Below are 16,551 nucleotides of genomic sequence, written 5' to 3'. Positions count from 1 at the left end.
ATATTTTGGTCAATTGGTCAAAAGCAATTAAGGGTAAAAAGATGGACTATCAATGTGCTGCTGGGGTTTTTTTGGGGGGAAGGGTTTATCTGTGTGTTTGTTTTTAGACAAAGTTTTACTATAAAGCCCTGGTAGGTCTGGAACTCTCACTAAGTAGACCAGGGTAGCCTACCTCAATCTCTCCCAGAGCTGGGATTAAGACAGGGACCCTTCCTTCCTTCTTCCTCCATATCCCTCCTCCCCTCAAAACAGGGTTTGTGTAGCCCTGGCTGACCTGGAACTAGCTCTGTAAACCAGGCTGGCCTCGAACTCACAGAGATCTGTCTACCTTTGGGATTAAAGGAGTGTGCCGCCACCACTTGGTGCTCTCATGTGCGCCCGCCCTCCCTTCCTCCGTCCCTCTGTTCCTCAGTCCCTCCGTCCCTCCGTCCCTCCCTCCCTCTCTCTCTCTGACCGTGCGCATTCCATTCCATCTTACCAGCCGCTTGCTGTAAAGCAATGCTGTACTGCTGCCACTGGAAACAGCCCATTTAGAAAAATGCATGACGTGCTCTAACTGCTTGGAAAGTCCAGCCACTTCCTGCTGTTGTTGCATAAGTTTCATTCTATGGTCCTTTGCAAGACTCTGCAAAGAAAATAATTTCAGAATTAGTCTCTATACCTCCCATTCATTTTAATGGTTACTTTCAGATAGTCAACTCAGAATAAGAACCACTCTATATTCAACTGACAGTAATCAAAAATGATCGTAAGCACTTTGCTGCATAATACAAAGGATCACTCTGAATGTAATAAAAGCACAGCCTTCGTGTTCTCTCGACCTTTTGTCTACAGGTCTGGTTTTATATTGGTCTCTGTGTAGGAATCTTGCTAAATTAAACAAAAAACAGACATGGATAATGTTGTAAATGTTAAATTCAAAACACACAAATAAAATGGATATATCATCCAACTATCTACTCAACTTACTAGTTCATCATATGATTTAACCAATTCAGAGTTCTACTTTTTTAGAGATTCTAGCTCCAATTGTAATTAGTTTGTACCTAGAATCATGCCAGATGGTAGCTGAAACTTATCTTGTATTTGTTATTTAAAAAAAAAAATCAATTATTTGTCTTGAGAGTTAATAGAGGAGCTAGTAGATAGGCACTGTTAATGCATTCTCAGAGGTACTACATAAAAACAGAATAATGGGGGTGGGGGCGCCCTGGAGAGATGGCTCAGAGGTTAAGAGCACTGGCTGTTCTTCCAGAGTTCCCGAGTTCAATTCCCAGCAACTACATGGTGGCTCACAACCATCTGTAATTTGATCTGGTGCCCTCTTCTGGTGTGTAGGCAGAATACTGTATACATAATAAATAAATAAATGATTGAAAAAAAACCAACAGAATAATGGGTTCAATGCCAACATGCCCCCCCCTCCCCAAATTGGGTCAGAATATAGACTTTCTCCACAGAAAATATATACTTAGAAAACAGACAGCAATCAGAAATGGAAGGCATTGTATTGGGGTTATTAAAAATAAAAAACAAGTCAGGCGGTGGTGGCGCACGCCTTTAATCCCAACACTCAGGAGGCAGAGGCAGGCAGATCTTTGTGAGTTCGAGGCCAGCCTGGTCTACAGAGTGAGATCCAGGAAAGGCGCAAAGCTACACAGAGAAACCCTGTCTCGAAAAACTAAAAAAAAAAGAAAGAAAAAAAGAAAAGAAAAAACAAACACACAAACCTCGTCCATAACCTAGGAGAGGAGGAGATAACAGGGCTTTCTATTAGTTTAGCACAATTAGAAAAATGGAACTGAACTTTCATACCTGCCCTAGTCAGTTCTGTTTGGACACGCACACAACTGCACTGCTGAGCTACCAGAGGCACTGCTAACAGTCAATGGCTTTGTCACATCTCCCTTCAGTCTGATACAGACCAAAGACAATTTACCTAGCAGCTGCACTTGACCTCTGCAAAGTGCAGTACGTCTTTGGATTGGAGAAGAACTTTTTGAAGACTTTTGAGAGGACTGGAAATTGAGAATAAGAAACTCTGGTATCTTGGTTTCATGAGGTAGCAAATAAAACTGGCTCCATTTATCTGCTCACAGGTGAATTCTGAACCCGAAGAATGGGCATGAGGACTTGAAGCATATTCAACAGGTAAAAATTTCAAGTCAAAGTTTATCAAAACTGACACTGATGGCCAAGTACATTTTTATAGATTCTAGAGTTTCATCCTTAACTTTTTTAACACTCTACAAGTGAAAAAAGCCCAGGCACTACTCTACAGTATGGTGAAAGTGATGTGTGTCAAAAACTGAAACCATCAAACTCTGCTTAAATGTGCCCATTTTTAAACAACAACTGCAGAACCTTGAAAACACAGCTATCATAACCGGCACTGATTCTTTCTATCCAAAGCACTTCCTAACTATTTCCATAATAACAGAATTATGAACAGCCATGTTTTCCGAGCTGGGACAGGACTTTCTGATAGAGATTTTAACAACTGGTCAACTATGAATTAAAGATGAACTCGATTGTTTTTCTAGTTGTCTGTATTTCAATTCTTTGCACACTAGCACTCTCTAGACAAGAAAAGAAAAATGATCAAGATAGTCCATTTGAAACCTGTTCTACCTGTAATTATAAGCTATCCCGTCTTGAGCATACACACCCTAAATGTTGCTTTCAAAACCAAGACTATAAAATGCAGCTGGGTATGGTGGTAATGGCCTGGAACCCAGCATCCAGGAGGCTGTGGCAGGAGGATTTTGAGTTCAAGGTTAGCCTGGGCTACACAGGGAAAAAATGCAGGAAAAAAAAATGAAGATTATATAGTATTGAGGGCAAGAGAAACATTATCCCTATCTGTTTTATTTCTGCTGCTGCTTTGCGTCAAGAGTCTCAGTATGGAGGCCTGGCTAGCCTGAACTCACAGAATTCCCAACCTGCCTCTGCCTTCTGGAAGCTGGAATTACAGGCATAAACTACTACACCTGCTTTACCTAATTTCTCAGAAGATTAATTAAATGCTATGCACTACTAACAACAGGCTGTAGTAAATATGCCATTTGGTGTTTTATCATTGTGCAAGCATCATAGAGTGTACCTACATCATCAACAAAGACAGATGGCCATGAGGTGACATACTATATAATCTTAAGATATCATTATTACAGCTTGCTATTGATAGGAACATCATTATACGTTGAAAGACTGTATTTGAAAACTAAATATCTCACACAGTTCATCTTTCTAGAAAATTCTGCTCAACTCTATTATCCCCTTGGTGATACAATGGCTGTCACTTCAGCAAATGTCTAAGATGACTGACTGATCAACAATTCACAGAGATCCCTAGTATGGCTTTCTGTTCAGTGCTGTAGAGTAAACTGGGGGATTAAGACATCCTGGGGTATGATAGGGCTATAAGCAGGTGGCCACAATGAAGCATCTGGCAAAGGCAAGCATATTGAGAGGTAGTCCCGAGGCACTGCCCCGACTCACCTCAAGCTGGTGCAGCAGGGCTTTCCCTTTCTTGTTTATCTCCACCATCAACGTAAAGATGGCAACTTTAATATCCTGTTCCACCTGCTTTTGGTTTTGATTTACTTCAATTATTCTGAAAAATGAAATGAAACGGACAGAATATCTAAAATTAATGGCAGATTTTTCAAGTATTCAAATTGGCTATTTTAATATCTAAATTAGGCCAAAATGTTTTTAGTCTTTCAAAGTTTTACCTCCAAGTCTTATTTAATTTTCTAGATGAGAAGACGTAAGAAACAGTAATTCAGTTAAACAAAACTTGGAGAGTAAGTACATTTTAAAGAACATGTTTTTAAAAGAAATATGTCACACAGCAAAAGCAATATGCTGACCTAAAAGGGACAGGACCAGGGAGTAGACTACTGCTAGAATTTATAGTCAAGATGAAACAAAACTGTGACTGGGAACAAGTTCTGCTCTGTAAGTGTGATACTCTGATCTCAGGTGTCTGAATTGACAATTTTTTCCCCACATCAGAAGAGTGGAGCAGAAGACAACAATCAGTTTACTGTTCTAAGTGGCCTGGAGGGTAAATTGCTTGCTGCATGAGCATGAGGACCAGTGTTCAGATCCCCAGCACCAACATCAATGCAGGGCAGGTGTGGAATCCACCTGTAATTCCAGTCCAGCAAAGTGGAGACAGGGTCCCCAGAGTGACTGGCTAGCAATAGGCGACAAATCACCAGCTCTGGGTTTAACTGAGACTCTGCTTCAGTGAATAAAGTACAAGAGCAACGGAGGATGATCCCTGACATTAACCTCAGGCCTCCACATGCGTGGACTCACGTACATGTGCACCAGCAAACATTAGGTGCCCGTACACATGCAAACACACACACACATATATATATACACACACCCAATACACATGAAAATGGGGGAAGGGTCTTGAAATAAACAGCCAAGTAGCTGAAAAGGAGAAAAAATATTAACAAACTTAAAATATGATTAGAACAGATTTACTAATGAGCTTACTTAGGAAATGTTGGGGGCACAAAGGTTCTTGTACCCAGAGATTACAATGGACACCAGGAATGTTAATCACGCAGGGGTGTTTCCTCAAAGGAGGAAATACCTATTTTCTGCCCAGAAGGCTGGGAGTGGACATTGTTAACTACCTGGTGACCTTTTGCTATCTGTAGAGGCAGACCTTACCCAAATCCCCCAGAATGTTATCCCAGACTCTCCCTTCCTAGGTCTTTATCTTTAGCTCCCAGTTAGCAGAAGTCATCCTTAGAGGAAATGTCACATATATTTATGGTCTGCTGACCTCTATGCTATCAAAGACCACACTAGATCCGAGGCCTTTTAGCTATAGAACTCGCCTTCAAGGCCATATGTAGTTTGCAAAGGAGTTTCTACGTAGTCACAGCTTAAGCTTTAATGTGCACCTGAAACTGGAATGATTGTTGCTTGGAAACCTTTTCCCAAATTCTATATAAAATGTCTGGCATCAGACTCTGAAAATTGGATGTAGTCTGCTTCCCTGCCTGCCATGACACCTGCAGGGGCCCCTTAAGAAAAATATTAAATTACATAGAAATAAATGAAGCTGAAGGGCTCTGCCTTAGTGTTAGTCAATGATGTTAAGACAGATAGCTTACTAACTGGTTTCTCCTAGTCACTAGAGGAAAATAAGGAAAACAGAATATACTTCTGACTCAATTAGAATGTAAGTTTGCTGAAGTTGTGCTTTTATAAAATTGTTCATTAGGGCTGCTTGCTCTTTAAAGTCCCGTCATCTTAGAAGAGGCAAACTTGTCAAACTGCCTTGTTTAAGAAGCTGGAGCTGTGTTTCTTTGCCTCAGTAAACTCACTCAACTGCACAGAAGATTAGAAAGTCGCTAGTCAGGGCCAGGCCCCTCTAAGCACTAGCTAGGGCCCAGCCGCAGGCTAATAATAGTCCCCTTCCCCCTTTTTTTGAGTGCCTAGTTGAATCCTTTGCTGGCTTGAACTACTTTATGTTCTATGAAACAACTACTTTTTATAAATTCTTAGAGACAAACGGACAGGAAGAAAGAGTAGCGCCATACACCACCACACTGGAACAGCTTACTGGAGACATTTGGTGCCTATGCACCCAGTGCCACACAATTACACAAAGCTTTGTTTTTCCTGCCTGCTCCTCCCACAGCCACTCTAAAATTAAGATCACAGTTGCAGAGACTGTACTCTGTTGTCAATTCTGAAGATAATCGTTTGAAATCAATATTGTTTCAGAATTAAGGAAATCAGGTAGGGGTTCAAAGCAACTGAAACTCCCTTAAATCTTCAGTGGTTCAATGGGATGAATAAGGAAAACACTGCCATATTTTAAAACAAATTAATAACAAAGTTAATATAATTTTCATGTTTCTGCAATCAGGTAGGCTGCAAATGTGTGTGTGTGTGTGTGTGTGTGTGTGTGTGTGTGTGTGTGTGTGTGTGTGTGTGTGTGTGTAGGCATTTCAGTGACAATGCCTCTTATACAAGAGACTTTGAGCTCAATCCCCAGAAAGGAGGAGAAGAAAAGAACAACAAAGGGAGACAAGAGGGCAATTAGCACCAACCTAAAGATTCTTTACTAGCACAACTCAGAATAAAGTCTCCTACACAGCAATGCTATTATTCTGTTTAAAGAAAGTGGACCATCTCTGTAAGTTGACAACTTGTGAGATTTAAGAAAGAGTATCAGAAACTTAAGATAAGCGTTGGCTACATAGCAAGTTCAAGGCCAGCCCAAGCTACATGTGATACTGCCTCAAAAACAAACACCCAAAAGGAAAACGCACATGGTAAAGGAATCCTAGGCAGCTGGAGCTTGGCAAACATGGCTATGGCAAGGCCTTGCCCTTCCTCCATTCTATCTGCCTTGCTAAAAACCTTTAGATTGCATTTGTAAATTAGTACTGAGGTCTAGTCCCTTACTTGGCCACTTCTTCCCCCTGAGGCTGACTACCAAGGTCCAGCTATCAAAGTATTGAAGTCCATCAATCAAAAGCCCCCTTTGGCTCACCTAATTAACATGCCCAATTAAAATTAAACACCTCATCCTAACACAGGGGACCCTTTCATCTGTATAAACTGCCATTCGTCTATGTGCCACATCTGTCTCCTCTCTATCAAGACAGTCCTTTGTCCTTCCAGGGCAGATATTCCTTCCCCCTCTCCCTTTCCTCTATCTCTTGTCTCTGTCTCTTTTATTTCCAGCCCTCTATCCCTCTGGGGCAAATAAATCTCCTTTGTACCGAGAACTTGATATCAGGGTGTCTTGTGCTGATTCTGAAAGACCCTAACCCTTCAGGCTCACCCCCCCCCCCCCCCCCCCCCCCCCCGCAAGCCCCAAAAGAATGAGGAACTAAAAAAAAAAAGCTAGTTCCAAGGGCAAACTGACTCAGTCATAACTCAACCACCCCTGCCACAATGTAACAATGTAAAGAGATTTCTGTTAAGAGATGCGCTCAACTGTGACTGGGATAATTGCAAGTGTTCCAGGAAAGACCACTGTAACCTTTGTGTAACCTTCACTCCCACCCTGATACCCCCCTTGAGGTTTCGGGAAGAATGTGCATGCGGATGTGATTGTACCCACCCTGTGATCAGGCCATGATCTTGTGAAATTAGCCTCTAGACATAAATCAATCAGAACAAAATTGTATGGGAATTGTAATCTTATGGCTTTTGTGGGTTTTTCCTTTAAAAGTACCCATGTGGCTGCAGTAGGCGCGACTCTTGCTCTCAGGACGAGAGGAGCCTGACTGTACAGCCGCATCAATAAACCTCGTGCTGTTTGCATCAACTGGACCAGAGTCTGGGTTCTTGGGGCGCCTACCCGAGAAGGTAGTACCCTGGGTCTGGGGTCTATCAATTCCATTCCTTTCAATGTGGATCTGTGAATTCAAGGCCAGCCTGGTCTACATAGTGGGTTCCAGGAAGCCAGGACTCTACAGGTCCCTGTCTTATAACAAAACAAAACAAAAAAATCACACGAAACATTGTTTCAAAAACAAAACTAAACAAAATCCCAAACACTCCATCCCTACCTGTTTCATAAAACAGTTAAGAATATCAGATTATGATGATTGGTTTTAAGCAAGATGAACCACAAAGGCTGACAAAATATTGAGATGCACAGAACAGTCTCTCTTATTCAAGATCTTTCTACTCAGCACTTCACCTGTAGACAGTAGCAAGTTACTTTTGTGCATAAAACAAAAGAAGAGGACATGACATTGCTTGGTTATGCTAAGGTCCAATGTGAATGTCAGTGCCCTAAATGGGATGTGAGACTGGGGGACAGCTGATTTCCTTCATGGAGCAGAAAAGGCTTAATAAGTAGTATCTAGAAAAACAGACAAAAAATAAAGTGTGTAATAGTTTTCTGGAGATTGAAACATTCCATCCTACAGGGAAGCTCCTTAAACTGGAAGGTAAACAATTCAAAATAGCTTCAGGAAGTTCCTGAAACTGGCCAGCTTCACTAAGTTTCTCCCTGCCAGAGTAAGGAATAAAAGCTGAGAGCTTCCCTCAGAGTGGAGCTGAGCTGCAAAGAAGCCTCTTGAGACCAAACAAGCTGCCTAGAAGAGGTTTAGACCAACTCAGGTACCTGGCAAGGGCACTCCCCAAACTGCTAAACTGCCTGTGGGCTGTGCAGTGTGCTCCAGGTTCTCAGCTTTGTGAGCTGCCACCCATACTAACGTGGGCTTTGGTGATGCAGCTGCCTTTGAGACAGTTTTGCTCCCCATATTCCTATAAGTAACCCCAATAAAATTCATTGGTTTGCCAAATTGGACTTTTATGGTTCCTTTCCCTCCAACTCCTGCCCTCCAAATTCATGATATTTTATTATTGTTACATATATATGTATACACATATGTATGAATGTATATGATATATATCATATATGTGTACAAATATATACATATTGTGTTTGTGTGTGTGTGTGTGTGTACACTATCTGGGGTGAGCAGACATGTGTGCTGTCTCCCCCCCAAGAAATACTTGGCCACAACAAAAGGGTACATCAAAGTTTAGTAATGCCCAGTCTCAGTGTGCTTAAAACTTCCACCCTGTGTGACTATAGGATCAGGACCCAGGGAAGCATCTCGAATATTAGCAAACATAAAAATAGCAATTAAGTACATATTCAAGTATTAAAATAGTTACGTTATTGGCAAAGCTGACTTTTTTTCAATCTTGAAAAAAATTAAAATTAGAAAACACCAGATGATTATAAAGACATACCAGACAAATAAGCTATATTTATTATACATTTTCATTTTATTAGTAAAGAAACTGCTTTCTAACCAAAATTTCTGAAAAAGCCTTACCAACCATGAACTATTTGTAACCCAAAAGCTTACTAATACTTTACAGTGAGCAAAGAAAAAAAATCTAGAAATATATACATTTACCATACAGAAATGATTTATTTATAGTTTCATAAATATAAGCTTACCTGTTTTGGATCTGATTTCCTGTATACTTTATATATTTTGTTTTTTCCATCAGTTTGGTGATTAGTGTATCTATGATCACTTTTTGATTCTGAAAAGCTTCTTCTATAAATTGATATCTGAAGAAATAATAAGCAAATAACTTCATACATATATCTATACAAAAAAGTCCAAAAGTTAAAAAAATAACTAATATAAGGAGAGAATATGGGGCTGGAGAGATGATCCTGGTTAAGAGAACTTCTAGAGGCAGCTCACAACTACCTGTAACTACAATCCCAGAGGACCATGCTCTCTGTGGGCACCTGAATCTACATGCACATACACACAAAGACCCACACATGAATAAATGAATCTACAGAAAGAGAGGTAATTAAAAAAGTAAACCTTTGAAAATACCGAATATGGGCTGGCAAGATGGCCCCAGTGGGTAAAGGTGCTTACTGCCAGGTCTAATTTTGATTCCTGGGACCCCCATGACAGGAGAGTTCCCATAAGCTGTCCCCTGACCTCCACATACATAATGTGGTATGCATGCATGCATGCATGTGCACATGCACAAAGTTTAAGAAGGCAGGTTTTCCCATCTGCTCAAATTATTACTCAAGAAAGGAGTCTTTAGATACTCTTTATTCAAGAGTGTAGTAAACACCCAACATTCATAACTTTAGAGGTTTATACAGCTCATCTGACAGATGTAACAAAAAGCACTCAAAGATTTAAGTAAATTTGTTAAGAGGTTAACTATCTTGGTACTTCATAATCATGAAAGCTTGCTGAGAATAAACACTTTCACCAGGTGGGGGTGGTGCAATTAATCCCAGCACTTTGGAGGCAGAGGCAGAGGCAGAGGCAGGCAGGCCTCTGTAAGTTCCAGGACAGCCAAGACCGCTTACGCAGAGAAACCATGTTTTAAAAAACCAAAAACCAACCAACCAACCAACCAACCAACCAACCAACCAACCAACCAACCAACCACTACTTTCAAGATCATTTCTAAATAGTAAGTAGCTTTGTTTTACAAGCTACAAAACTGTTCTTTTGGGATAAATGGGGGGAAGGCATTTGATATTGTACCTCTTGATAAAGTCTTGAGTGACCTACAACATGACACAGCATTTAGCGTTGTTATTAACCTGGAAGTCAAGATGGCTGACTGTGGCAAATTATAGAAGAGAAGCAAATGAGAAGACAGGCAAAGTATACATCACAGAAAGAACTTTAGGGCTAGCAAGATGGTGTAGAAGGAGGAAGTATTTTCCCTAAGCCAGAAAGCCCAAGTTCCACACTGAGTCCTACACGGTGGAGGAAAGAGCTGGCCCAGGCCTGCAAGCTGTCCTCTAACCTTCTTCACAGGCGTGCCCTCAACATAAACAATGAACTAGTTCAAGTGCTGGGCCCTCGGAGGCTGCGGCAACGGGTTCTCTGTTACGTCTGAAGTCATCCTGATCTATAGTCACTGCTATATAGTGAGACCCTTTCTCAAATAAAGAAAGCTAACATTTTTAAAGTATAAAAAGAAGAACTGCAAACCTAGAATTCTGCCTAAGGAACACATTCTTAATGTAAATGAAGGTGAAGAACTGGATGTGGTGGTGCACTCCTTTAAATCCAGCACTAGGGAGGCAGGCAGGAGGATCCCTGTGAGTTCCAGGATAGCCAGAACTATATAATAAAGACCCTGTCCCCCCCCAAAACAAAACAAAAAAGGTGAAAAATATTTCAGACAATCTGGGGGCTCTATCTCTGGTATAGCCTCAGTAAAGTACCCTTAAGTAAATGAAATACTGAAGGAGATCCATGAAGGAATAAGAATAATTAAAATCACAGGCAGCAGCAAAGTTAAATGAATATTGACTTAGGCAATAGGAGTAATGGCATGTGTATAATATATACCATATATGATAAAGCAGGGGACCTATTAGGAGACAAAGGCTGTATTCTAGTAAGTTTCGGGTCCAGTCCAGGAAGAAGGTAAATACAAATTAGCACCAGGTAAGACAATAACACCGAAAGTAGTCCGGGCCAGTGAGATGATGCAGCAGAGAAAAGCAAGCACTGCACGAGCCTCACACCACCACAGGCTGATCCACAGAACCCAGGTGAAATGAGAAACTGACTCCCAGACACTGTCACACATGGGAGCCTGCGCTCAGACACACACAAACACACACATACACAGACATACATACACAATAAACTTAATTTTTAAAAAGCCACCCATGGTAGCACACAACCAAGGAAGATCTTGGAGTTTGAGAGTAGCCTGGTTTACATAGTTCCAGACCAGACAGGGCTACATAGTGAGATTCCACATAAACAACAACAACAAAACAAAAAACCACCAAACAAACAAAACAAAAAAGGTCCCACCAAAGCAAAGTCTCCTCATTTTGTGACACTAGCCAACTAATACCTTGTTATTTTATAAAGAGCATGGTAAGCCAGTAACTTTCAATATAGACTGACTTTGGCCTATAGGACATTTGGCAATATCTTAGGGATATTTTAAAATTATTTTTTAGCTTTCATTCATGGGGGCAGAGGCATACAGGGGTACAACTAATGTGAGAGCCAAAGTTACATTTTAAGTTTTAATTACTATGCCTAAGAGATCCATGAAACAAAAATGCCTCTGATTTGCAAGAGCCCAAGGACAGATAGTTCCTGAAATGCTGGAGGCTACTGTTTATGGGAGAAAACAAGCCACATCTTTTCACTCCCCTAAACAAGTTTGTTTGACCCAATTCCACTGGATGTGCTTGATCACATGTGGGCAGGAGGTTCACAGGCAGAAAATACGTTAGGCTGTATGCTTGCCCCTGATTGGATGTAGGCTGGAGGTACAACAGGATGTACACTTGCCCCTGATTGGACCTGATGGGAAATACTTAAGTCACTGTAAACTGTGATTAGGGGCCATTTCCCAGGAATCTGGGTATGGACCTTGCCAGTATTTAATTAAAGCTTATTTTAAATTTGGCTTTGAATGGTGGTAGTGGTCTTATTCTCGATTGGTGGGATTAATACTAACACCTAAGTGATGGAGATCAGGATGCTGCTCACCACCATACAATGCATAATATTCAATGTACTGTCTGGACCAAAATATAAAGAAAACTGAAACTGAAACCCCTGCATAAGCCAGCTTGCCACTGGCCAAGCAAAACACACACAAATTGCCATTCCTCTGGAGCAGCAGTGGTCCACAGGCACATAAAAGGTGTGCTGCCAGTCTGAATATGACAAGAGATGCTGGTACCTATGCTCTTTGTGTTCTAGCAGCTGGCAGTCCCGACATGTCAGCTTGTCACATGTTTCACAGTAAAGTTTCAACTGCTCCTTCTTATGGAATGGACAGAACACTGGCCGCTGACTAGTCACACCAACTGCCTCTGCAAAAACAACAGACAGCAAAAAGAAAATTAATGCAATCGAATAGAAAATCATTAGATGGTCCATTTCTGCTCAATTCCATGAACACACAAGAGCTACATTTCTTTCATCGATGCAGTTAACCACCACTGCATTACAGATTTTCAAATATTAAATATTCTTAAGGATGGTGGCTAAAGGCATCTGCCTCCAAGCCTGATGAACTAAGTCCAATCCCTAGACCCACATGGTGGAAGGAGAGAATCAATTCCCACAAGATGTCTCCCACAAGGTGCCCACACACATACTCACATGGAGCAAATTGCAAATAAACCAAAAATGTTCACAAAACACTTTTCAAGCATTTAAGGAAAATGGGTAAGACTTTTACTTTACGGAGTAGTTTAAATGGTTAGATATGTAATGAAAAAAATGTGGTTTATAGAATTAGAAAGTCTTAAGATAGTTCCTATATGTATAAACTGTTTTTATCCTAAATATGAGACAGGAGAATCAAAATGTGAGGACTTGTACTGGAAAGGTGGCTCAGCAGTTAAGAATACTTGCTGCTCTTCCATCCCAGCAACCACATGGTCGCTCACAACCCTCTGTAACTACAGGTCCAGAGTATGATGACCTCTTAATGGTCTCCACATGCACCAGGCACTAATGTGGTGATGCACAGACATACATGCAGCAAAACACCCATACACACAATAAAATAATTTTCTTATAAAGTTGTGGACTGGCCTGGGCCAGCTCTGTAAATTGGCTCTCATAAATAGGGCCATAGTTGAATATGTATCTCTGATTTCTGTTGTATACTGACATATTTCTTCTTCATAAGATAGCTGTATTTTTAGTGTGTGAATCCCCTCCCCCCCAACCCCCCAGCACACACACACAAACCCAATACTGGGATTTAAAACTAGAGTTTTATATAAGCTAAGCAAATATTTTACCACTGAGCTACACCCACTAGCTATTTTTAGTTTTGTGAAGAGACTGCACGAATTTATATTCCCATCAATACTATAAAGCTTTTCTCCCTGCATCCTTGTTAGATCTTTTATTATTATTATAGCCATTCTATTCTGACTGCGGTGAGATAAGATATAAATGTAGTTTCATTTGCATGTTCCTGATAGCTTAGGCAACTGAACATTTTTTATATAGTTACTATCCATACTTACTTCTTTTATTGACTGGATTATTTGAGGGGTGTGTTTTGATGTTCAATTTTTTTAGTTCATAAACTAAACTTTTTATGTGTGCTCATGTGTGTTCCGGTGCACATATGTGTAGTGCATGTGTACACATATGAACATGTGTGTATAGAGACAAGAGATGGACCTCAGGTGTCATTCTCCCTAGAGCTGTCTAATAAGCTAGGCTGCCTGACCAATAGGCCTCAGGAATCAGCATGTGTCTGTGCCCCCATCCCCAGATGTTTTATCACTAGATTACAAGCAGAATCATCATCATGCTGGCTTTTTTTTTTTTTTTTTTTTTTTAATTTTTCGAGACAGGGTTTCTCTGTGTAACAGTCCTGGCTATGCTGGAACTCACTTTGTAGACCAGGCTGGCCTCAAACTCACAGAGATTCACCTGCCTCTGCCTCCCAAGTGCTGGAATTAAAGATTCGATGCCACCACCTAGCTCCATGCTGGGCTTTTTTAATGTGGATATTAGTGACTGAACTCAGGTCCTTGTCCTTGTACAGCAAGTACTTTACTAAGCCATCTCCTCAGCTCCTGTGTATATTCTAGGTCTTAATCCTTTGTCAGATTAATAGCTGTGGCCTTTTTACTTCTGTATTTACTTTGTTGAACAGGAACCTTTTAGTTTCATGAAATCCCACTTGTCAATTGTTGTTATTATTTCTTGGTCTAATTTGTCCCTTTCAGAGACTGGAAAGATGACTCAGCAGTCAAGAGCACTTGCTGCTCCTCCAGAGGACCCAGTACCCACATCAGGTGCCTCAAAGCTGCCTGTGGCTTTAGTTCCAGTTCAGATATTCTCTTATGATCTCTGCAGGCACTGCATGGGTGTGATGCATACAAGCATGCACCCACACATTCACAATAAACAATCTTTTTTTTTTTAAATTTAGGATGAGGCCTGTTTATTATTTGTGATCCTAGGAATTGAACTCAAGGCCTTGTGCATGCTAGGCAAGCAATCTACCATGAGCTACATTCCCAGCTCTGTTAACAAATCTTTAAACAGTCCTTTCTCAAAAAGTACATGCATAAACAAATCTTTAAATAGTCAATAAAAAAAGCCCCCCTCTCATAGGCAAATTTTATTGAATTTAAATACTGGAGATATCTAAAATATTTATATAATTTTAAATTCTTAGAAAAACCTTAGAAGTAGCCAGAAAGGAAAATTGAGTTAATAGTTTTATATTATCTTACCATGAGTTAATGAAAAGTTGACAATAAAAAGTAGTAAAACCAAAGAACTGGGAAATTTTCCTTCTTTTAAAGAATTCTTGGGGAGAGTGGAGATACAGCCCTGTTGGCAGAGTGTCTGGCTAGCACAAATGAATCCCCATGTCCAATCCCTGTCACCTCATAAGCAGGACATGCTGGCTCAGGCCTGTAACCCAGCACCTGCGATGGGAAGGCAGGAGGATCAGAAGCTCCAGGTGATCCTTCTCGGGTTCATAATAATCACACTGTACAGCAATTCACATTTAATAATACATCATACTTACAGAACTACCCAAGTAGGAAGCAAGTAAAAACAAAATTCCAAAACTCTCCAAGTACAGAATATTTTAATATTAACTGAAACAGTGATAAACTGTAATTCAAACACTAACCCTAAAACACAAGTCAAGTATATAGCTCACCTGTCCTAGTAATAAAAAAAACTTTTCTGCCGGGCGGTGGTGGCGCACGCCTTTAATCCCAGCACTCGGGAGGCAGAGCCAGGCGGATCTCTGTGAGTTCGAGGCCAACCTGGGCTACCGAGTGAGTTCCAGGAAAGGCACAAAGCTACACAGAGAAACCCTGTCTCAAAAAAACCAAAAAAAAAAAAAAAAAAAAAAAAAACTTTTTTGTTTTGTTTTTTGGGGGACAGGTTTTTCTCTATTATGTAGCTCTGGGGGTCCTGGAACTTGCTATGTAGATCAGGTTGTCTCTGCCTCCTAAGTGCTGAGATTAAAGGTGTGCATCACCACAACCATCTCTAGTAATAGAAATTTAAAACAAAATTAAGGTAATTGAAAAGAAACATAAGATTGGTGGACTAAAGGGCATTAAGTAATTGGGTAAATATACCCAAAGAGCTATTTCTATAAATAAAAATAAAACCAAACCTACCATGTAAGTTTAAAAAAATGGTAAAAATATAGAAAACTCACAATGAAAAAAGAAAAATAACCATAGAAAAATTTGGTAGTTGTTATGATTCCGATATGAAATGTTCCCTCACCTCTGCTCTGCTCCCCAAAGCTCCTGTTTTAAAGTTCTCAGCTGTTGAGTGAATCACTGAGATGACAGGATTATGAAAGACTGTAACTAGACACTGGGACTGATCCACTCTGCTTCTTCCTCCCAAGTGCTAGGATAACAGGCACATGTTACCAAACCTTCCTCACGCTGAGGACGTTCAAATTACTTTGTAAGACAAGCCAGAGACCTTTGCTTCATTTTAACTACTCATCCGTAACCACATCGTAAAATTTTTGTTGCTCAAATTCATTCTATTTCTTTAATTATCAATTCAACAATCCTACTTTCTAACCTTCTTAGTTTACTATCCTGGCTGTATTACTAATCCCTAATCAGCTATAGCCAATAGTCACCCTATAAATCAACACTTTGTTCCTCCTTTATCCAGTTAAAACCCAGAACATGTCAACATACTACTATATGACTCTCTTATGCTGTTGCATTTCCATAAGATTGGTCCAGCTAACTCAACCCTATACATGTCCAATTTTCTATACCAACATCCAGACTGCCAAGACCCGATGCAGGAAGTGTCATGGTCCACACTTCAAGCAACTCTTCAGTTTCTGTAACTAGAGTTATTTGGCCTCCAACCTAAATCCTTAAATCTGAGGTTGGTACTCTTGGTAAGTATTCTAACAGAATTTAGTGGGCCCAACTATGGTTATTTATTTACTTACATTATTATATACTCCTGTAGTACATGAGGCATCTGTCATTTTCATTTCTAATAC

The 16,551-nt window shown here is 40.4% G+C and overlaps 1 protein-coding gene across 4 annotated transcripts in view; it reads right to left on the bottom strand.

The window, feature by feature from the left end:
* The window catches only part of Trim24 (tripartite motif containing 24), a 114,933-nt gene that overhangs the window by 40,792 nt on the left and 57,590 nt on the right, over positions 1 to 16,551 (bottom strand). For all 4 annotated transcript variants that reach the window (XM_052720073.1, XM_052720075.1, XM_052720072.1 and 1 more), the window contains exons 4-7: positions 12,241 to 12,373; positions 8,981 to 9,097; positions 3,502 to 3,616; positions 479 to 625 (exon numbers count right to left, since the gene is read on the bottom strand). In XM_052720073.1, coding sequence (XP_052576033.1) covers positions 479 to 625; positions 3,502 to 3,616; positions 8,981 to 9,097; positions 12,241 to 12,373 — 512 coding nt within the window. The remainder of the gene's footprint in view (positions 1 to 478; positions 626 to 3,501; positions 3,617 to 8,980; positions 9,098 to 12,240; positions 12,374 to 16,551) is intronic.

This window comes from Peromyscus californicus, unplaced genomic scaffold (assembly GCF_007827085.1).
Source record: "Peromyscus californicus insignis strain IS unplaced genomic scaffold, ASM782708v3 Scaffold_6__1_contigs__length_162567912, whole genome shotgun sequence".
NCBI classification, from domain to species: Eukaryota; Metazoa; Chordata; class Mammalia; order Rodentia; family Cricetidae; genus Peromyscus; species Peromyscus californicus.
This window is presented reverse-complemented; position numbering and strand designations above follow the sequence as displayed.